Source organism: Quercus lobata, chromosome 12, assembly GCF_001633185.2.
Source record: "Quercus lobata isolate SW786 chromosome 12, ValleyOak3.0 Primary Assembly, whole genome shotgun sequence".
Taxonomy (NCBI): Eukaryota; Viridiplantae; Streptophyta; class Magnoliopsida; order Fagales; family Fagaceae; genus Quercus; species Quercus lobata.
In genome coordinates, this window is record NC_044915.1 from 42,321,444 (window position 1) to 42,345,816 (window position 24,373).

At 37.4% G+C, this 24,373-nt stretch overlaps 1 protein-coding gene across 2 annotated transcripts; it reads left to right on the top strand.

The window, feature by feature from the left end:
• The first annotated feature begins 1,235 nt into the window (after positions 1–1,235).
• LOC115970937 (protein SPIRRIG-like) lies at positions 1,236–24,373 on the top strand. 2 transcript variants are annotated; one of them, XM_031090576.1, is made up of 20 exons: positions 1,236–1,991; positions 5,198–5,267; positions 5,382–5,467; positions 5,907–6,042; positions 6,131–6,187; positions 6,461–6,637; positions 8,492–8,683; positions 8,819–8,884; positions 9,825–9,939; positions 10,131–11,308; positions 11,589–12,288; positions 12,371–12,473; positions 12,576–13,690; positions 13,824–15,474; positions 15,643–15,814; positions 15,902–18,705; positions 20,370–20,678; positions 20,983–21,289; positions 21,640–21,786; positions 22,600–24,373. In XM_031090576.1, the coding sequence occupies exons 1-20, from the start codon at positions 1,768–1,770 to the stop codon at positions 23,776–23,778; spliced, it is 10,788 nt and encodes a 3,595-aa protein (XP_030946436.1). In that variant the 5' UTR covers positions 1,236–1,767; the 3' UTR covers positions 23,779–24,373. The 2 variants fall into 2 exon arrangements, with proteins under 2 accessions (XP_030946436.1, XP_030946435.1); XM_031090575.1 differs by having other exon boundaries at positions 15,643–18,705.

A 24,373-nucleotide genomic window follows, 5' to 3' on the forward strand; every position in this document is an offset into this window, starting at 1 on the left:
AAATAGTAACTAATTAGTAAAAAATAATTTAAACCCGGCTCTCTCTCTCTTGTGTGTTTGCCACACCGCCTCATAACCAATGGCTTCTACAAGATTTTAAAACCTCATTTTCTCTCCTATGTATGTCACACACTCACACTACCTCATTGTGACAAGTTAAGTGCAACTTAAATTGTCCACAATGACGTTTTTCATGAACAAAATCATCGCCTGTTTTTTTTTTTGGCTGAATAACCACCACCTGTTGTAATATACTTTTTGTTTCCTCTGATGATCAGTTGGCCTACATTTTCATCAAACATCCTCGGCCAAAGAAGTTTGTGTGATGTTTATCTAAATTCAAGTTGGCGTTTCACAATTTCCACGAGTTTGAGGTACTGATGGAATACAATAACGGTCAAAAAGTCCAAGACATATTGTTTGAATTCAGGGTATCCATACAATGTATTACCCTTTTCTGAAAAAAAAAAAAAAATTATTACTCTTGCAATGTAATAGCGTTGTAATAGTGTACCCAGTACTGTTGTGTACAATTATCAACACGCATACGGTGTCTTTTCAAATACGGTAGTATATAGGGATTTTTCTTTCTTCTTTGGATGAGAAATAAAGAAATTAAAAGTCATCATTTTCATGATTAAAAAAAAAAGTCATTCTTTTATTGTGTCTAAAAAAGAAAAGGTCACCCATTTCTGTAATCCAAAGATAATTATTAAATTCCAATTTATCACTCTCTAAATAAAAAGCAAAAGCAATCCAGTCCGTATAGATATTTTTCCTCATTTTAAAAGAAAGCTACGTGAGGCATACCTTTGTCATTAGGGAATGAGCAAAGGGTTACATCGGTCATTAAAGGGTACAAACTACTGTATCAAAATAAACAGATATTTATTATAAACAAATATTTAATTATAAATAAAATATTAATTCATTGATGCAAGTAGAAGCAACATGGTCTTATTAAACGGCTTCGATATTGCTGTTTTACACATAATCGCAGAAGACCAATTAAACCTCTTAAGCGGCCTTCACGTCATTCCATTAAGAATAAAGACTTCCCAAAAAATAAAAATAAAAATAAAAAAAGAAGAAGAAAGTCCTCTCACGCAGTGAGCGTAAATCTCGAAGGGACACGTGGAGAAATCTCAGAGGTGGATCCCACTCTGACGTGGCATGGTCTAGAGAGAGAAAATATACTGGTAGATAAAGAGAGAGAGCGAAAGAGAAAGAGAAAGGAAGGATATTATACATATTAGAGCGAGAAACAAGGCGCGGTGAGGCCGTCCGAAACCAAAGCACAGAGCTACAGAGACAGCAACAGCAACAACAAAGACATTGTAGAGAGAGAAGCTCTTATTTTTATTTATATTTTTTTTCTCTCTCTCAAATTTCAATTTCCTTTCCTTTCCGTTTTTCTTCAACAAAAGTTCGCTACTCCGCGTTTCCGTTCATTTCTCCTCCTTACTCGGAAAAGAAACAAAACCAAAAAAAAAAAAAAAAAAACACTTTCCACAAAAAAGTAAATTCGAAAAATACAAATCAGTAAGAGAAAAAATTTGAAAATCGTAGATCTCGCCGCCAGCTGATTTCGATTTTTCAAATTGAACACATTTGATTTTTGCAGCTGGTTTTGTTATATATAATTTAAATTTTTTTGGATTTCGAAACTTCTGGAGCTGGAAGAAGAGGGAGAGAGATCCTTCTGGATTGTTCTGGAAGGGTTTCGGATCTGAAAATCAAATCGGCGGATGAGAGAGAGAGGCGCACATGTTTCAGAGATCGAAAGGGAAGAAAGCAATGAAATGGGTTACATTGCTTAAGGATATCAAAGAGAAGGTCGGTTTAACTCAATCTCCATCGTCTGCTACTTCTTCTTCTTCATCTCCATCGCCTGCGTCGTCTTCTTCGTCGTCAGCGGCGGCGGCGGCGGGAGCTGGTGGTGATGATCACAATGCTCGGTGGCGAGACTCGTCGTTGTCGTCTCCTTCGAGGTTCGATTCTCTTTCTCTCTTTGGTATTGGTTAATTTGGATTTGATTTTTGATGAAATGGTGTTTAGTTTAGAGCTGCATTGCGTTGATTGTGTTGAATTTTCTGATGTGTTGGTTTTGAGGCTTTATATGGTGAAAACTAGTTAGGTTTTATGGTTGAGAATTAATAAGGAGAGTGATTTGTATATGTGTGTGTGTGTTTTTTGAAGTCATTTGGTGGTTTTTGTGATTTTTTCTGAGTAGGTGAGCTCTTGTTTGATACTTGTTGACTAAAACCAAGGTGAGTTTGATGCTTAATTAACTGTTAAATAGGCCGATGAGTTCAAGACACACTGGGCACGCGCGTGCGTGTTAACTATTGAATGGGTACATAGATTCGAGTTCCGTAGGTTTTGTGATTTGATATTGGCCTCTTGGATGCTGATGGTGTTGTTGTGCTCAATTCATGATGTGGCACTCACTTTGGAAGGAGCATTGGTATTCTTTAGGATTAAAGTTAGCTGGTGGACTCATTTCCTATCTGTTTTTATTGTTAATAGTTGGTAGTGACTACATTCTAAGATTTCATCCTTTAACTTCCAACAACTCAATTAGCTTCAGCTTTGTAAAAGGGAACTGGTTTTGAATTTTATGCTGTTGGCATGTTCGCGTCTTCTGAAATCCGTGTCTTTTTTTTTATCTTCAATGAAATTTCTTTTCTATGCAATGGCTCTAGGCTGGGCTTCAGCCATTTATATATCACCATCTATTGGGATCATATTCAATAGTTGATAATGCTGCTACTCATCTGTTGAAATCGTGTTGATTGACTTAGAACTAATATTTCTATACAAATGGGGTGTGTTTTAAAAAAGAAAGAGGTATCAGCTTGGCTGGTTGATGTGATCAAGGGTATGTAGGATGGTTGTGTACAAGAAATTGGTCATTTGGAGGATATGAAAGTGAACTTTTCACATATAATAAGCCTTTTTTGTGTGTGTGTGTGTGGGGGGGGGGGGGGAGAGGTTCGCGTCCATCTCATATCAGTATTTGTTGGTTTGGGTGCCCCTCTAGCTTATAATACGAGGTATCAGCTTTGGCTAGCAATTGTTTGTAGAAAACACATTTTAATTTGATAGTGAAATGTCAAGGGTATTGCAGTCAATGTTGGTTGAGTTGAGTTGAATTGTATAATGATGGCACATTTAAGGCAAACTATAATTTGTTTTTTTTTTAAATATTACATTTTTCGGATGATGGGGCTATTAGAATATGCAAGATGGACTTTTGTTTGTAGAAAGTGAGAAATTTTACTTGATGACTTGGGAGAAACCCATTAGTGATTGTTGGATACATCTTATATTGATTACATGTAAGCAAAAGGCCAACTGAACTACCATCCTCTATGTCCAAGTGGTATCTCTTCCCTGTTGCAAAGGTGAGGTCTAGGGTTTCACTCATGGAGGGGAGGGAAAAGAGAGGGCTATTTCCCATTATGTGACCTACTGTGATTTGCCTAATAAAATATTACCAATTGTTCTAAAAGTTTAAGCTGTTAGGAAGAGGTGAATTTAATCCTTTAACCATTATTCAAACTCTCTCCTTCACTTGTCGGCCTATAATCCCCCTTAATAAGTGGGGCCCAACATGCGGGATTTTTAAGTTAGAGTCTAAGACAAGGCTTGACCTCAAGAATCAATTTTACTTGCTTTGATACAATGATTAAATCTTACCGTTTGTTCCAAAAGCTTAAGCTGTTAGGAAATAATGAATTTAATCTTTTAACCATTATTCTAACATCACCAAAGGAAGAGATTTACATGCTTATTAATTCAGATAAAAATGAATGAATTGGAGAAGAGACTCTTGGAGTGTTGTGTGATAATCAAATTCCAATAAAATTCAAATGAAAACTTTATAATAAGCTTATATCATCGAGATTGCTTAATAATATGGCATTGAAAGTTGATCTTTGTAATTTAAGAGTTTGATGTACTGCTACCCATGTACACTCCTGGTGTACCTGGATTTTTGATTAAAAGAATTCCATTATTTGAGATGAGAATGTTGAGATGGATTAGTGGTATCCATAGTTAAAGAGAGAGAAAAAAAATCTGCCTGTGTGATGTTGAAAGCTTTAGAAATAGCACCTATTGAGATGCATGAGATAAATATAGTGGTTTGGTTGTGTGTAATACAGAGTCAAAACTGTCCTAGTAAGACAGATTTGTTGGGTGAAGACTCTAGTAGAATAAGAGTAATGCCAAAGGAATGTGAGTTGAGGCCATGAGAAATGAAATGATGGTATGCTATATAATGAAAAATATGGCTGTACAAGGAATAAAATACTTGAATATATCTATGGAATTACAAGGATAAGTCAAAATGTAATAAATTTTCTTACTCTTTTATTTTTTGGATAAGTATAAATTATCTTACACTCTATGTGGCCTCATTTGGATTTTGGAAAAGGAGAATTCTTCAACCAAAACAACCTAACAAGAGTTTTCGTTTATCTCTCAAAAAAGCATTCTTTTCAAGAAAACTTAATGGTTAACTAGCTTTGTTCCCATGTAGGTGGTCTTGGGATCAAATCCTTAGACATGCTTGAGTTTGGAGGAATTGGATTCATCGGGGTCATTTGGCCTAAAATGAAATGTATTCCATCCAAGAATAATTATTTCATTCACTATCAAATTTCTTCAGTATATTCCTGATTCAGATGTTTCTGGTGTTGGATCATTTCAATGTTAGGGTGGCTAAGTATCAGGTTTCAGTAAAATGCTTCACCCTCTGCATATCTGATGACATAGGATATAATCACCCCCCCCCCCCCCAAAAAAAAAAAAAACAAAAAAAGGTGGTCTAATCATAAGGTCATACTTGTCCAGTTGTTCTTATGACTGTATATCGATTATTATGGTGAACTTAATTTATAATATGGCTTTTGGTTGTCATTGCTGTTTGTTTGTATCTTCTGGCTGTTAGATGTACCCTAAATATAATAATTTTTTGGTATGGGTAACCTTCCACTTTCACACTTCATCCACTTGAGGTATGGATTGAAGAAAAAAGTGGTTAAAAGTATAGCTATTTTCTATTTTTTTTTATTGCTTAGTATTTTAATATGCTGTCAGACACCAGGATGACATTTTCAAATGTGAAATCAGAGGTAAACATGATATCCTTGATATTCTTTTTGATTTTTCTTTTCTCCTATGAAAGCAGAGATCAACATGAACTGGAATTGGACTTCAAGAGATATTGGGAAGAGTTTCGGTCATCAGGCTCGGAAAAGGTTGCCTGTCTATAAATTTGTTTATATTTCTGCTACTCTTCTATTTTCCATCTTTCTAGCTTTTTATACTTGAACTGAAATGATTTAATAATGGGTTTTTCATCATCTGTGCAGGAGAAAGAAGCGTCCTTGAATTTGACTATAGATGTTTTTTGTAGATTAGTCAAGCAGCATACTAATGTAGCTCAGTTACTTACCATGTATGCATACAGTTCCACCTTATTTAATTTTCTGTATTGCACCTATCATTCTTTTATGCAATCATATAGCTCTAGCCCAATTGTACCTCCTCTCCTTCCCCTTGTAAGAGCAAGGTGAAAGGTGAGGTCATGGGTTTAAGAACCACTAGGTGGGTATGTAACTTTTGGATGAGAAAATGTCATACATACTTTATTCTCCCATAAAAGATAATTTTCCTTGAATCTACTATGGATTACGGTTTTATTCTCTGGAATATGGTATTTGCTCTACTGATAAAAAGAAAAGAAAAGGTATTTGCTCTGATAGTTCACACGAAAAGTGGGTCTAATTTCTTATTTTCAAGTGACTGGAAAACTTTTGGGCTCTTTTCTCTGATTATGTCTACTCTTTTTTATATTGGGCTTGTTAACTGACTTTGAAAGTTTGAATGAATCACAGGTTAGTTGAAACACACATTTTCTCTTTTGTTGTGGGAAGAGCATTTGTAACAGATATTGAAAAGTTAAAAATCATCAGCAAAACAAGATCTTTGGATGTGGCTAAGGTGTTAAAGTTTTTTTCAGAAGTCACGAAGGTTTGTCTGTCACATGTCTGTTTCAGAATGCTGATTATTTTCCCAGTGATTGGTTTCTTTATTTCATGTTATCTATACTTTTGTGCAGGATGGAGTCAGTCCTGGTTCAAATTTATTAACTGCAATTGAGATCCTTGTATCTGGGGTATATTTCCTTAATCTTTGGTAGATTAAAATAATCATTATTGTCGAGGTTTTACTTCATATTTTTTTTTCCATATCATGAATATCTGTATTCTGTTTTGTTAGATGATGTGGTCTCTAATGATATTCTCTAAGTTTTGAAACTGATTACCATGCATTGAATAGTAAAAAATGATTGTTTGGATGATACATAGATGTGCATGCATTAGGCATTCTTATCTTATGTCTATTTGATCCCTTTGTTAAGCTTTTTGAACAATTTTCATGGATGCAGCCTGTCGATAAGCAATCTCTCCTTGATTCGGGCATATTATGCTGTCTCATTCATATACTCAATGCCCTTCTGGATCCTTCAGAGACCAGTCAAACGCAAAAGCCTGCTGATCATGAAGGACTACTGCCAGCAGTAAAAGATTATGATAGTGGTGTTGGGAAAGTCCGCCGCCTTGAGGTATCTCTCTCTCTCTCTCTCTCTCACACACACACACATGCACATTTCTATGGATGTTAGGTTCAAGTTACACTTGCTCTTAACTTTTAACAAGAGTGAACTGCATAATAGCTTTACATTAGATTAATATTTTGTCCATCTCACTATTTGATCAAATGTTATTTACATACATATCATTCACACCAAATTTATATACATTGGATCTCATTTACTATCAAATCCATAAATTCATCCATTTAGAATATTTTAAAAAACATAAAATATTTGAACAATTTATAGATGAGATTGTTCTGAATATCTGATTTTCTTGATATTTGATGAGCAGGATGGGTATGGGGGGAACCTATAATCCAATGTTAGGTTTGGCAAAATCTTAGCCAATAAAAAGATTCTGGATAGTGTAACATTAACTAAAAGTTAAACCAAATGTAGTTTGAACTTAACTCTGTATGCATGGGTCAACCTTATTTGTGCTTATAAAAATCACCTTGTTATTGGTAAATAGAATAACAAGACCCATCATCCCCTGAATCTCATTCAATATGTGAAGTTTAGAGAAATCAGCTCATTACTTTTCAGTTGAAGTTTCATTTTTATGTCAATATTTTAATAAGCTCAAATGGTGGCACCTCCTTCCTTTGTATGAGTACAATGGAGGACGAGGTTGTGGATTCGAGACCCATTGGATGTGTGTATAACTTACCAATAAAGAATATAAAATGTTTGACCATTCATAATGTTGAATACAATTAGGTAATCCGTAATTTTTAATTGAATATTTGCCTCATGTTTTGTTCCTAAATTATGGGCTATACTGCTTCCTAAGTAATTCTAAAGTAACCATGTGCGTGGATAAATTCATTAGCAACCTAGGAATTGGTCTTTCCTAAATAATCGGTGCATGTGCTCTAAACCCTCTTTATCCTCAGCACATGATTTGCTACCCATGCCAATATTTCTTTCCTTCTCGAAAATTAATAAGCTGAAATATGTTCCTTTCCGTAAGCTTGGGACACATAGCTTTATGTCATCAATTTATGTCACTGTTTTGTTTCTGTATGCACTTATTGTGGAGTAGTTTGTTCCCTTAATGTTTAGAATGGTTAGAATCAAATCACTTCCTAAATGACCAGATCCAGTGAAAAAATAAGAAACTTCCTTTTGTGACATATTGCATTTGCAGATTATAACGATGAAGGAGCTAAATTTATAACTTAAAATTTTTTTGTACTTGAGTTGATCTGTAATAAAAAGCACTTGCAGAGTGTACAATCCTTGCTGAAGGTTTTCTTCTACTGAATGCATCAAATCTAATCTCTCTCTCTCTCTCTCTCTCTCTCTCTCTCTCTCTATATATATATATATATATATACTTATGCTAAAAATATTACATTTACGTATTGATCAATGAACTTTTAACTTTACTAAATAGCGGATTAATACCTCTGCGTTGCAGTTCTGTTAACATTCTTGTACTGACATGGGACTAAAACCTGCTTGGATGTTATTGCTTAGTTCTTTTGTAAGTGGCCATAGTGCCCGTTTGGTAACTCTTTTTGAAACCACACATTTTTAAACTTCACTTTTTTTCTTGTTACAACCTTTTCAAACAAACCCATTATGAAAAAGCTGAAAAATAAGCTGTACCGAACAGGCACTTAGTCCAAACCTATTAAGCATGTACTTCACTAACTGCTGAATAAATGGGACATTGCCAGAGGTAGTGACATGCACCTTGGTTCTTTTAAATTTAATTTGGTTCTGCATCTAGCTGTATTACTCATGATATTTGTTCTTGAGAAACTTATGATGGTAAAAATCTGGTAAACAATTGACTAATCCTTATTCATACAGGTAGAGGGAAGTGTTGTGCATGTCATGAAAGCATTGGCAAACCACCCTTCAGCAGCACAGAGTTTGATTGAAGATGAGTCACTTCAGTTGCTCTTTGAGATGGTTGCCAATGGGTCTTTGACAGTCTTTGTTCGATTCAAGGAAGGACTTGTTCCGCTACACAACATACAGCTTCATAGACATGCTATGCAGGTAAATGAACTGTACATGTCCAGCTATATATTCAGTCAGAGTAACATAGAAAGATTACCTGCACTAACAATTTCAAATAAGCTTTATGACTTGATAGTTGAATTATGCCATTTTTATTTTCAATCATTGTAACAGATACTTGGTCTTCTTCTGGTCAATGACAATGGTAGCACAGCCAAATATATTCGCAAGCATCATCTGGTATGCCATTATTGCTAATATTCTTGATGCATCTATCCCTTGACCTCCAACTCCCCCCCTCATATTTTGGATGATGCAAAGTCACTGGTTATACATGTGTGTACGCATGCACACATTATTTTTTTTGGTTCTACAAGTTTTGACCTTTAGTTCAGGAATTTGCATTCAGCTGATTGTTTTAAAGCTCTTTTTTTTAGTTGGGTGGTGTGGGGGGCAACGATTTTAAAATTTCAACTTTACTTCCATTATATTGATAGGAAATTCTTGAAAATAAGTACAATGTTCAATGATTATTCTACTATGTATTTCCAAAATATGTTATTTATGATTTTTTTTTTGTTGTTGCTAAATTCAATTAAGCAACCAATAATACCATTGTGTACTTTAATGTTAGCAATACACATGCTAGTGATCCACAATTTTGGATTGCTTGTTATTTTTGGCTTTCTCTGAAATTTTTATTTCCTCATTTTGTAAGTTTAATGTCTCTATCAATTGTTTTGTATTAATTGAAGAAATATGGTTGTGTTTACTTGTCACATTTTCAGTTCTCATCCTGGGACGAAGTGCGTGCTACGTACTTTTTCATGTTTGCCTAACTGTAACAATCCATGCTTTGAATTACATTGTTTACTGCTGTTATTTATATGCTTCAATTAGTGAAAGCTATGTTCACCTGGGGGACGAGGCAGTTACTCTAAGAGCCTTGGACATCCATGTTAGCCCATAAAAGAGGTGAAAGGATCAAATATGGTTTATAAAAACGGCTCTTTGGCTTATGCCTCTGATGTCAAGGCATGCACATGGGAAATACCTTTGGGTCATAGCTTCTTCCAACCAGAACTTTTTCTTTCTTTATTGATTTATGTTTATAATAGTCTGTTTGGCTTCTTCATCCTATGAAATATTTCACTAGCTTATATGCCATTTTCATGTGCAGATAAAAGTTCTTTTAATGGCGGTTAAAGATTTCAGTCCTGACAGTGGCGATTCTGCCTATACTATAGGCATTGTGGAGTTGTTACTTGAATGTGTGGAATTGTCATATAAACCTGGTAATTCACACATTGTGTTTCCTTTGTGGCTTGTAGAAAAGCAATTGATAAGGGTTTTGATGATGCATTAAAATATTTTGATCTTACAATCTGAACTTTTTTATTGGTTGTTCTGGTTATATTATTTTTACAGATATAAATTTGTTTAGTGTTCTGTATTGGGGCTTATTAAATGCAATTTTGATTTGTAGAGGCCGGTGGTGTCAGGCTGAGGGAGGATATACATAATGCACATGGTTATCAATTCCTTGTGCAGTTTGCCTTAACTCTTTCCAGAATTCCAGAAAGTCAGGGCTCCCTGTCTATTTATTCCCAATCTTCTGACCGAAATTTTGCTTCAGATGGTTCCCTTGCACTGGTTGAAGTAGAAAGACTGGATTCCACAGGAAAAGAGGACCCCTCGACCCAACATCTTTCACTTACACTCTCTAGGTTGCTTGATGTTCTTGTTAATTTAGCTCAGACTGGTCCTAAGGAATATAAAGGATCTTCTGGTGGCAAAGGTTCTAAGTCTTCTCATACCAAGACTGGTGACCATAGCAGAAGCTGTACATCTTCTTCTGACCGCATTGCTGATGAAGTTTGGGACAAGGACAATTATAAAGTTAAAGACCTCGAAGCAGTCCAGATGCTGCAAGACATTTTCCTCAAAGCAAACAGCAGGGAGTTGCAGGCAGAAGTGTTAAATAGAATGTTTAAAATATTCTCAAGTCATCTTGAGAACTACAAGCTGTGTCAGCAGTTACGTACTGTTCCACTTTTTATCCTGAATATGGCTGATTTTCCTCCATCTTTTCAAGAGATAATCTTGAAAATTCTTGAATATGCTGTGACTGTTGTGAATTGCGTTCCTGAGCAAGAATTGCTTTCACTTTGCTGCTTATTGCAGCAACCAATTACTTCAGAATTAAAGCAGACGATACTTGCATTTTTTGTAAAGCTTTTATCCTTTGACCAACAGTACCAAAAAGTCCTGCGAGAAGTTGGTGTGCTGGAAGTTCTGTTAGATGATCTGAAGCAGCACAAGCATTTTTTGGGTCCAGACCAACATATTGGTAATTTTAATCAGTCTGATAGAAAATCTGGCTCAAGCGGCTTCAAGAAACATTTGGACAGTAAGGATGTAATTATTACTTCGCCGAAGCTAATGGAATCTGGTTCAGGGAAGTGTCCTATTTTTGAAGTTGATGGTACAGTTTCTGTTGCATGGGATTGTATGGTATCTTTATTAAAGAAAGCTGAAAACAATCAACTGTCATTCCGTTCAGCTAATGGTGTAACAACTGTTCTACCTTTTCTTGTGTCTGATATACATCGCCCAGGAGTTCTGAGGATATTGTCATGTCTGATTATTGAAGATGCAACACAGGTTTGTGAAATCCTAGATTTACACTGTTTGTCAGCTTCAAATTCGGATAGATTTACTTGTTAGAATTATACTTAATTTACCTGTAAAATTATTTTCTGATCCATAAGTTTTTTTTTCCCCCTCAATGAAAACTGGTGGGCTCAAGATGAGCGCTCAAATATTATAATGAATGTCATAGCAACCATTTATGTTCTTCAGTGTAAATTATAAGTCACATGATTGTGCTATATTTTTTGTACTCAATATCATCAAGATGTTACTAAGTTCTCATTTTGTCCAGGCTCATCCTGAAGAATTAGGTGCAATTGTTGAAATTCTAAAAAGTGGAATGGTTACCAGTGTTTCGGGATCTCAATACAGGCTTCATAATGATGCAAAATGTGACACTATGGGAATCCTGTGGCGCATTCTGGGAGTAAATAATTCTGCTCAGCGAGTCTTTGGTGAAGCCACTGGGTTTTCTCTTCTGCTCACCACACTCCATAGTTTCCAAAGTGATGGAGAGCACATTGATCAATCTTCTTTAGAGGTTTACATCAAGGTGTTTACATACTTGTTGAGGGTTGTGACAGCTGGAGTTTGTGATAATGCTGTTAATAGAACAAAATTGCATACAATTATATCATCCCAAACTTTCTTTGATCTTCTATCTGAGTCAGGCTTACTTTGTGTGGAGTGTGAAAAGCAAGTCATACAGTTGTTGCTGGAACTTGCTCTTGAAATTGTGCTTCCACCATTCTTGGCATCAGAGAATGCCATGTCATCTGATGTGCTTGAAAATGAGTCATCAAGTTTTCTTTTAATGACTCCATCAGGTTCTTTTCATCCTGATAAGGAACGGGTCTATAATGCTGGTGCTGTTAGAGTTCTTATCTGTTCATTGTTGCGCTTTACTCCCAAGGTGCAGCTAGAAGTGCTAAGTCTTATTGATAAGCTTGCTCGTGCTGGCTCCTTCAATCAGGAAACCCTTACTTCAATAGGTGCGAAATAGATCGTTTAGTGTATTTGTTTTGCTTTGCTTGAATGGTAACTAGTTTCTTATTATTTGCTTTGTATATTTAGGTTGTGTTGAACTTTTACTAGAGACAATTCATCCCTTTCTTTTGGGATCATCTCCATTGCTCTCTTATGCTTTGAAGATTGTGGAAGTTCTTGGGGCATATAGGTAAGAATTATGGTCATGTCATGAAATAAATTTATCCGTTCATCCCTGTTTGCATTATGTGTCCTTATTTTCAAATAACAAGATTTGTACTTTTGGTAATAGATTATCAGCATCAGAACTCCGAATGCTTATTAGATATGTTCTGCAAATGAGGCTGAAGAATTCTGGTCATGTACTTGTTGAAATGATGGAGAAATTGATTCTCATGGAAGATATGGCTTCAGAAAATGTTTCTCTGGCGCCGTTTGTGGAGATGGATATGAGCAAGACTGGCCATGCTTCTGTTCAGGTTTCTCTAGGAGAAAGATCATGGCCTCCAGCAGCTGGTTATTCGTTTGTTTGTTGGTTTCAGTTTCGAAATTTTTTGAAATCACAAGTAAAGGAAACAGAACCATCCAGAGCTGGCCCTGCTAAGAGGAGGAATGGCTCTACTGCACAGCAACTTGAGCACCATCTTCTTCGGATATTTTCTGTTGGTGCAGCAAATAATGAAAGCACATTCTATGCTGAACTTTATCTTCATGAGGATGGTGTTCTAACTCTTGCAACTAGCAACTCTTGCTCCTTGTCTTTTTCTGGACTAGAACTTGAGGAAGGCAGGTGGCATCACCTTGCAGTTGTCCACAACAAACCAAATGCTCTTGCTGGGCTGTTTCAAGCTAGTGTTGCTTATGTGTATCTTAATGGAAAGCTGAGACACACAGGAAAGCTAGGTTACTCTCCATCTCCAGTAGGAAAACCTTTGCAGGTAACTATTGGGACTCCGGCTTCTTGTGCAAGAGTTAGTGACTTGACCTGGAAACTCCGCTCGTGCTTTCTTTTTGAGGAGGTGCTCACACCAGGTTGTATTTGTTTCATGTACATTCTTGGTAGAGGATATCAAGGGCTCTTCCAAGACACAGATCTTCTGCAATTTGTCCCTAACCAGGCTTGTGGTGGTGGAAGTATGGCCATCTTAGATTCATTAGAGGTGGACTTGACCTTGGCCTCAAATATGCAGAGGCTTGACAGTTCTAGCAAGCTAAAGGACTCCAAGGCAGATGGCAGTGGGGTTGTTTGGGATTTGGAGAGAATAGGAAACCTCTCTTTACAGCTCTCTGGAAAGAAACTTATATTTGCATTTGATGGGACATGTACTGAATCCATTCGAGCATCAGGGACTATGTCAATGCTTAATCTAGTCGATCCTATGTCAGCAGCTGCTTCTCCTATTGGGGGTATGTGATCCAATTAACTCTTCACATCCTGTGAGCATCAAATTTATGGAATGAAAGTGGAATCATGCACATTTTAAAGTTTTTCCTTTGTTCTCCTTTATTATCTCCTTTATTGTTATTTTGGACTTTGTAGGTATACCGCGGTTTGGACGTCTTCATGGGGATATCTACGTCTGTAGACAATGTGTGATTGGTGATACCATCCACCCTGTTGGTGGGATGACTGTTGTCTTGGCCCTAATTGAAGCTGCTGAAACTAGGGATATGCTGCACATGGCCCTTACATTACTTGCCTGTGCACTTCATCAGAATTCCCATAATGTAAGAGAAATGCAAACATGCAGGGGATACCATTTGCTCGCTCTCTTTCTGCGTCGTAGAATGTCATTATTTGACATGCAATCTCTTGAGATATTTTTTCAAATTGCTGCATGCGAAGCTTCATTTTCTGAACCAAAGAAGTTGGAAAATACTCAAACTACTGTGTCACCTGCTGCAACTGTTCAGGAAAGTAGTTTTGAGGATCTTAATTTATCAAAGTTCCGTGATGAATTTTCTTCAGTTGGATCTCATGGAGACATGGATGATTTTTCTGCCCCAAAAGATTCATTTAGTCATATTTCAGAGCTAGAAAATGGTGATATTACCGCTGAAACTTCAAATTGCATTGTGTTGTCAAACGCAGATATGGTTGAGCATGTCTTGTTGGATTGGACATTGTGGGTAACAGCCCCTGTTTCAATTCAAATTTCACTGCTGGCCTTTCTTGAGCATCTAGTGTCTATGCACTGGTACAGGAATCATAATCTTACAGTTCTGCGTCAAATTAATCTTGTTCAGCATTTACTTGTGACTCTGCAGCGGGGTGATGTTGAAGTTCCTGTTTTGGAAAAGTTGGTTGTATTGCTTGGGGTCATTTTAGAAGACGGTTTTCTGGCTTCTGAACTGGAGCATGTAGTTAGGTTTGTGGTTATGACATTTGATCCACCTGAGCTGACACCAAGGCATCCAATCATGCGAGAGTCAATGGGGAAGCATGTAATTGTGAGAAACATGCTGCTGGAAATGCTTATTGATCTACAAGTAACCATCAAATCAGAAGAGTTGCTTGAGCAGTGGCATAAGATTGTTTCATCCAAACTAATTACATATTTTCTTGATGAAGCTGTCCACCCTACCAGTATGAGATGGATCATGACTCTTCTTGGTGTCTGTCTTACTTCTTCACCTACCTTTTCTCTAAAATTTCGCACTAGTGGAGGTTATCAAGGTTTGGCTCGAGTGCTTCCAAGTTTCTATGATTCGCCGGATATATATTACATTTTGTTCTGTCTGATATTTGGAAAGCCAGTTTATCCTAGATTGCCCGAAGTTCGCATGCTAGACTTTCATGCCCTTATGCCAAGTGATGGAAGTCATGTGGAATTGAAATTTGTGGAATTGTTGGAATCTGTGATTGCTATGGCTAAATCTACATTTGATAGGTTGAGCATGCAGTCAATGCTTGCCCACCAAACCGGTAATCTTTCCCAGGTTGGTGCTGGCCTTGTGGCAGAGCTTGTGGAGGAAAATGCAGACATGGCTGGAGAGCTTCAGGGTGAAGCACTGATGCATAAGACATATGCAGCACGCTTAATGGGTGGGGAAGCAGCAGCCCCTGCGGCAGCAACTTCAGTCCTGAGATTCATGGTTGATCTGGCAAAAATGTGCCTCCCATTTTGTGCTGTCTGCAGAAGGGCTGAATTTCTTGAAAGTTGCATTGACCTTTATTTTTCTTGTGTTAGGTTAGACCTTTTATTTATTTTTATTTTTTAACTTTTAGCTGAAAATTTTTAAACCTAGGAATATGTGTTGCCTTTATTTTTTGCCCTAAGGTTTTTGGAGATTTTTTATTTTAATTTCCTGAATCTAAGTAATTTATTTATTTATTTATTTATTTTTGTGTCTTATAGGGCTGCTTATGCTGTGAAGAGAGCAAAAGAACTCTCTGTTAAGACAGAAGATAAAAACTTGAATGATTCTGATGATAGTAGTAGCTCACAAAATACATTCACGAGCATGACTCATGAGCAGGAGCAGTCTGCTAAAACTTCAATTAGCCTTGGAAGTTTCCCTCAAGGACAGGTAAGTACAAGTTCTGAAGATATGATTGTGCCTCCAAACTATATGGCTGATGATAAAGCAGAAGTCAATACATCTTCATCCCAACAGGAATTGAATAAATCAGTCCAAGAAGATGGCCAAGCTGCTCAGAGCTTAGATGGTGATATTGTTGACCAGATGTCTGCCACCTCTAGCACAAATGGATTTAGCTTCCGTGATGTTAAAGGCACTCTGGATTCCATTCAAGTGCCAGATTCTCAGAGTTCTGCATCTCTTACTATGCTTGATTCTCCAATTTTATCAGAGAAATCTAATTCTAGACTCCCACTCACACCCTCTTCATCTCCAGTTCTTGCATTGACATCTTGGCTGGGAAGTGCTAGCCATAATGCACCCAAAGCTGCCTTACTTGCCACTCCTTCCATGGAGTCCTCTGTGTCTGCCGGTGAACTTGATCCATCGTCTGACTTCAAGTCCAGTACTCAAGGGCCGTCTACTGCAAATTCCTTCTTTGCTGTCAGTCCAAAGCTTATTCTTGAAATTGATGATTCTGGCTATGGTGGCGGTCCTTGTTCTGCTGGGGCAACTGCTGTTTTAGATTTTGTGGCAGAAGTTCTTTCTGATATTGTGACAGAGCAAATAAAAGCATCTCTGTCTATAGAAAGCATCTTGGAAAGTGTTCCTCTATATGTTGACGCAGAATGTGTGTTAGCCTTCCAGGGTTTGTGCCTTAGTAGACTGATGAACTTCCTTGAAAGGCGTCTCTTGCGTGATGATGAGGAAAATCAGAAAAAGCTGGACAAGAGTCGCTGGTCCTTGAACTTAGATGCATTATGCTGGATGATAGTGGATCGTGTATATATGGGTGCTTTTCCTCACCCTGCTGGTGTACTGAAAACTCTGGAGTTCTTGTTATCTATGTTGCAATTGGCAAACAAAGATGGACGAATTGAAGAAGTAGCTCCAACTGGAAAGGGTCTTTTATCAATTGCAAGAGGAAGCAGACAACTTGATGCTTATATTCATTCAATTCTTAAAAATACAAATCGTATGATATTGTACTGTTTCCTCCCATCATTCTTGATCACCATTGGAGAAGATGATCTTGTTTCATGCTTGGGTCTGCTAATTGAGCCTAAGAAGAGATTATCCCCAAATTTTTCGCAAGATGATTCAGGAACTGATATCTGCACGGTCTTACAGTTATTGGTTGCTCACAGACGGATTATATTTTGTCCCAGCAATATTGATACAGATCTAAATTGCTGTCTTTGTGTGAATTTAATATCTCTTCTCTGTGATCAAAGGCAAAATGTACAGAATTTGGCAGTTGATGTTGTCAAATATCTCCTGGTGCATCGCAGGGCTGCACTAGAAGACCTGCTTGTTTCAAAACCAAACCAAGGACAGCAACTGGACGTACTACACGATGGGTTTGACAAATTATTGACTGGGCCATTACCTTACTTTTTTGAGTGGCTTCAGAGTAGTGAACAAATTGTGAATAAAGTACTGGAGCAATGTGCTGCAATTATGTGGGTGCAGTATATTGCTGGATCAGCAAAATTTCCTGGAGTGAGAATAAAAGGCATGGAAGGTCGTCGTAAGAGGGAGATGGGAAGAAGATCTCGAGAAACTTCAAAATTGGACCTGAAACACTGGGAACAGGTAAATGAACGGAGATACGCACTGGAATTGGTTCGTGATGCAATGTCTACTGAGCTGAGAGTTGTCCGTCAAGATAAATACGGGTGGGTTCTTCATGCTGAAAGTGAGTGGCAAACCCTTCTCCAACAACTTGTACATGAGCGTGGAATATTCCCAATGCGTAAATCCGCTATGACTGAAGAGCCTGAATGGCAGCTTTGTCCCATTGAGGGTCCATATAGGATGCGCAAAAAGCTTGAGCCTTGCAAATTGAAAATTGATACCATCCAAAGTGTTCTTGATGGCCAGTTTGAAGTAGGGCAAGCAGAGCTGTACAAAGGAAAACAAGAGAGTGGACCTGATGCTTCTGATATTGATTCTGAATCATTTTTTCCCCTCCTGACCGATGGTGCCAGGCAGAATGAAATTGATGGTGAGCTGTATGATCAATCATTTTTCAAAGAATCAGGTGATATTAAAGATGAAGCTTCTGTTAGTAATGGATGGAATGATGACAGAGCTAGTAGTATGAATGAAGCAAGCCTGCATTCTGCTCTTGAATCTGGGGTCAAATCTAGTTCCGTTTCTCTTCCAATAGGAGAGAGCATACATGAAAGATCTGAACTAGGATCTCCAAGGCAATCCTCTTCTGCAAGAATTGATGATATCAAAGTTACTGAGGACAAACCAGATAAGGAACTGAATGATAATGGAGAATACCTAATCAGACCTTATCTGGAACCTCTTGAAAAGATACGATTCAGATACAACTGTGAACGGGTTGTAGGTCTTGACAAACATGATGGTATATTTCTGATAGGGGAATTCTGTTTATATGTAATTGAGAATTTCTATATCGATAACTCTGGGTGCATTTGCGAGAAGGAATGTGAAGATGAACTATCTGTTATTGATCAAGCTTTGGGTGTGAAGAAAGATTTTACTGGCAGTATGGATTTCCAGTCCAAATCAACTTCGTCTTGGGGCACAACAGTTAAGTCATGTGTTGGGGGAAGGGCATGGGCCTACAATGGTGGTGCATGGGGAAAGGAGAAAGTATGCACTAGTGGTAATCTACCTCACCCTTGGCATATGTGGAAGCTTAATAGTGTTCATGAGCTTTTGAAACGTGATTACCAGCTGCGTCCTGTTGCTGTTGAGATATTTAGCATGGATGGATGTAATGATCTGCTGGTGTTCCACAAAAAAGAGAGAGAAGAAGTTTTCAAAAATCTAGTTGCCATGAATCTTCCTCGAAACAGCATGTACAAAATATACTCCCTACTGGCTCCTTTGTTTTTTCCTTGCCTTTTTTGTTTTTGTTTCATGGTAGCATTGTGTTCCTGCTTATTTTCCTTAAATCTGCCAGCCATTGATATTCCTACCTGCTCTCAAATAATTGAAATTAGGCTTCTTTGACATGCATTTACATATTCCTTTTCTAATCTAATGTTTGAAGTATCTTGTGCTTAACCTGATATTTATGAATCTCTGTGCTTTAACTGGTGGTCTATATCTTTGAAGATGTATAGCATTTAAACTTAACAACATAAAATGTTGGATTTGATTATGTACATTTGTATGTAATACTAGATTCCATTTAGCCTTTTATTGGCATCATGGTGTCAAATGGTGATATAGGGTAGTATGTTGGCTTCCTGCCAAGAGGCCATTCATGAGGTGACATTGAGTCCTGCTCTTAGTTCATTTCTTACAGGCTCTGGCATTCACATTTTATAGGTGCCATTACAATGGCACTTGACAAGTCCTGTTATATTTTATGTATGCTTGCTTCCTGATTCATTTTCTTTCATATGAATCAACTGGTTTTCTCTAGGGCTCCCTGTGCGATATTTCCATAATTGAATGTAAACTGGTGATTTAAAGATGTGCCTTCCTCGCTTGTGTCAAGCTTTCATTAATAACACGGAATCTTGAAAGTTTAAATCTTATTATGAAATGCTTTATAGTGGTGGGTATTGGAATACACATCAATTGAAAGGGCAAATTAGCCTAAATGATAGTTGAGCATTTTTGCTCTCAGCCTGCATTTATATGATTTAGCTGATTACAGTAGAAGAAAATATAAAATAATATTAATAGAATCTTTTATGGAGGTTTAGATCACCCTATGAATTATTCAGACCACTTAAAATTGTGGTCTGTCTACATCAAACACATAATCAGAAAATGTCTAAGGAGCATCATCTTGAGTTTAAGCGTAGGTATCCTTCTCCACATCTTGCATACTAAAGTACTGCTATCCTAGCCACACCTCTTTTCCTCTTCCAAATTACTAACCAATCACAGACCTCCACCTTTTTTTATTTTTTATTTTTTATTGGTGAGTTACACATACACACCCAGTGGGCCTTGAACCCACAACCTCACCTTCCATCCCATCATTATCGGTGGAGGAAGTGTCAATTGAACTATAGCTCATTGGCATCACAGACCTCCACTTAAAGCAGAAACATGCATAAAATGATTTAACCATAAATGCTTTACTACTGTCTCCCAGTGTGCTTCATGATGTCAATTGAGATCTGCTTACCTGAATTGATGGAAGGGCTGGTAATCTCTGGTCTACATTCTGTAATCACCTTCGTTCTTGTGGTAGTTTATTGCACTTCTAAACATATAGTGATTCAATTGCAATGAAGAGGTAAACCTACTTGAGTTTATGGAGTGCAATTCCCATGACTACTATTAAGAGTGGATCTGTTTGAATGTTCCTAGGGTTTCTATAAGCTTTAATAACCTTCTATTCTTTCTTTTTTAAATAATTTCACATTGTGGTTGGTGATATATATATTCATTCTTGAGTTACTTGTACTATAATGCTTATCATGCTTAGCTGCTTCTACCTTAATCTTCTGAATCCTTTGCCATGATTTTGAACTTTCTACTTCTCTCCCTTGCCTGTCAGGTTGGACACAACCATTTCTGGATCAACAAAGCAAGAAAGCAATGAGAGTAGCCTCCTTTTTAAAATAGTGGCTAAATCCTTTTCAAAAAGGTGGCAAAATGGAGAAATTAGCAATTTTCAGTACCTAATGCATCTCAACACCTTGGCGGGACGTGGATACAGTGATCTTACCCAATATCCAGTGTTTCCATGGGTTCTTGCAGATTATGAGAGTGAAAATCTGGACTTGTCAGATCCAAAAACATTTCGTCGACTTGAAAAACCAATGGGTTGTCAGACACCTGAAGGGGAAGAGGAATTTAGGAAGAGGTCAGTTGTTTATAACATACCACTATGATTTTATTCTCATTTATATTCATTTTTTCGTGGAGTTTCCTTTTTTAATTCTAAAAAATAATTTCTGTTTTCCCTATGTTATCAAAAAAACAAAAAACAATTTCTGTTTTCCAAGTTCTTGGCTTTATGGATAATTTTAGTCTGCAGCACATCGCAGTAGCACTGTTTCCATTCTCGTGTGTTTGTTTGCAAGTCATCCAGTTATTTTATTTCATTTCATATTATAGTATCTTCTGTTTTTTATTATATTTTTTGAGATTTGTTTTTGCTATGTCAGATATGAGAGCTGGGATGATCCAGAGGTTCCAAAATTTCACTATGGTTCTCATTATTCTAGTGCTGGAATAGTGCTTTTCTATCTTCTACGCTTGCCACCATTCAGTACTGAGAATCAAAAGCTTCAGGGTGGCCAGTTTGACCATGCTGATCGTCTTTTTAACAGTGTTAGAGATACCTGGTTAAGTGCAGCTGGGAAGGGCAATACATCAGATGTGAAGGAACTGATTCCAGAATTTTTCTACATGCCAGAATTCCTCGAAAATCGATTCAATCTGGACTTGGGAGAGAAACAATCTGGAGAGAAGGTTGAATTTCTTCATTGGACAAATATTTGACTGCTATAATTCTTTGTTTTATGATCTGCTAGTTCACAGTGGACCCACAATTTTCTTGTAGGGGCCTTGGTGCAGATTTTATTGTTTCTGTTCATGTATTATATTGAATAATGCTAAGACTGCTGGCTGTCATATAATATTAGAAAGGCACCCCCTTGGGATAGATTAACTTTCAAAGGGAACTGAATCACTTATTAACTTGGTGTCAGCCCAGTAGCCCAATTCTGGGTCCACTGCTGACTCCAAAAAAAAAAAAAAAGTCTTTCTAATGAACTTTATGCCTTCTTTGAAAATTGATCATTATGGGGTGTTTTTTCTAGGTTGGTGATGTTGTCTTACCTCCATGGGCCAAAGGCAGTGTAAGAGAGTTTATCAGGAAGCATAGGGAAGCACTGGAATCTGATTATGTTTCAGAAAATTTGCATCATTGGATAGATCTCATCTTTGGATATAAGCAGAGAGGGAAGGTTGGTATTTAGATTCATTACCACTCATATTGCCATTAAATTAAGAGCGTAGTTGTTTTTATATGGGGTTTTTATTTTTTATTTTATTTTTTTTTTTTTTCACATTATGACACTTCAATTTCTGAAGTTATTAAATGACTTATTAATCATTTTTTTTAAATGAATTTTAGTTCATGCGAGGTTTGTAATCATGTGTTAATAAATTCTTTCTACCAGATCTTGCAGCCTAATAATTAACCTCATCTAATTAAGTATCTTTAATTTTCCCCTTTCTAAATTCTTGTTGGAGTTTGCTTTTGTTCCTTGTTTGATTGCCAAGATATCATTTTTATATTATATTATAATACACACACACACACACACACACACACACCCCCAAGTAAAAACTGTCAATAGTGATATAGTAAAAGATATCGGAAGGAATGTAAACCTTGTATCAATTGCTTTGCTTGCTTTTTGTAGAACCACTCAGGCTTTAATGCTTAAATTAATTAAGATGGAACCCTTGATGAAAATATAGTTGAGTTCTATTTGAGCCAGGGCTTTAATGTGATATAGTCTATCTTTTCACTTTAGCAAAAAGAAAAGGAAAAGGAAAAAGAGGATCTTTTCCCTAAATGCTATTTTTCAATAAATTTCTCTTAATGATCTCGTAAGATCTCTGTAGGCCACATGCTAGATGGGTGGAAAATAAACTTCCTGCTCAACCGATATGCTAACCCCACTTTGAACTGATGTTCCATGGTTGGCATCTATTTTTTCCTTCCTTTTTGCTCTGATTCCAATTCCTAATTTCCCTTGTAAAATTGACAGGCTGCTGAAGAAGCTGTGAATGTTTTCTATCATTACACATATGAAGGGAATGTGGACATAGACTCTGTTACAGATCCTGCCATGAAAGCCTCCATTTTAGCTCAAATTAATCACTTTGGGCAGACACCAAAGCAACTATTCTTCAAATCCCATGTGAAAAGGAGGGTTGATAGAAAGCTTCCTCCTCATCCTCTCAAGCATTCTGCCAATCTTGTTGCACTAGAGATACGTAAAAGCTCATCTTCCATAACCCAGATTGTTACTTTCCATGAAAAAATTCTTCTAGCAGGAACAAATAATTTACTTAAACCAAGAACTTATACAAAATATGTTGCATGGGGGTTTGCAGATCGTAGCTTGAGATTTATGAGCTATGATCAGGACAGACTTCTCTCTACACATGAAAATCTTCATGGTGGTGACCAGATTCAGTGTGCTGGTGTTAGTCATGATGGTCAGATTTTGGTTACTGGGGCTGATGATGGATTAGTTTCTGTATGGAGAATCAGTAAGTATGGGCCCCGTGCCTTACTGCGCTTGCAGTTGGAGAAGGCACTTTGTGCGCACACAGGCAAAATCACATGCCTACATGTTAGCCAGCCTTACATGCTCATTGTGAGTGGATCAGATGACTGCACCGTCATCATATGGGATCTCAGTGCCTTGGTTTTTGTTAGGCAGCTTCCTCAGTTCCCAGCACCAGTATCTGCAATTTATGTAAATGACTTGAATGGGGAGATAGTAACAGCAGCTGGAATTCTGCTTGCCATTTGGAGCATCAATGGGGACTGTCTTGCAGTGGTTAACACATCCCAACTGCCCTCTGATTCTATTCTGTCAGTTGCAAGTAGTACATTTTCGGATTGGCTGGACACAAACTGGTATGTGACTGGTCACCAGAGTGGGTCTGTTAAGGTGTGGCAAATGGTCCACTGCTCAAACCAAGAGATTTCTCAAAGCAAGTCAACTAGCAATGGAATGGGCGGGTTAAATCTGGGTGATAAGGTGCCGGAGTACAGGTTGGTCCTGCACAGGGTGCTAAAGTCCCATAAGCATCCAGTTACTGCTCTTCACCTTAGTAGTGACCTGAAGCAATTACTGAGTGGGGATTCTGGCGGGCATTTACTTTCATGGACACTGCCAGATGATAGTTTGAAAGCTTCATCTAATCAGGGGTGATGACGGATGCTTATTGGTTGAGTGTGATAAATTAAGTTCTCCAATCAGCTAGAGTCCTCAAAATCCAAGAAGGGTTCTGTTAGTCCATCCGTAAGAAAAAAAACTGGACCATACATGGGAAATGAGAACATGACAACAGGGCTGGCCTGGGATTAAAAGTGGACACACAAGATTGACAAGGAGGATGAAACCTCTCATAAGCTTGTTATACATGTTGAAAACTTTACGGGCATGAGGCCTTCCAGAATGTATGTGGCTTGTAGGTCAAGCTTCTGTTTGAGAACAAAAGGTGGAAGGCCATGCTCTTGTTGTTTTTGGGTGACTGGTGGAGATTGCTTTCAGCAATGCACCAGAATATCAAGTCTACTGGTTTTTTGATGTAAATAGATAGATTAACCAATAGTGTGTAATGAAATTGTATAGCAGAAAATGTGCCAGCAAGGCGATGTTTGAAAATGATCGGCCGAGTATGGATGTGGGACTGTTAATTGGTGAGTGTAATATTTGGGCTGAATTTTTTTGCATAGTGTAATAGGGCAACTGCTGCCCATTTCTTGTTCTAAAATTATAAAAGTCTCTCTCTCTCTCTCTCTCT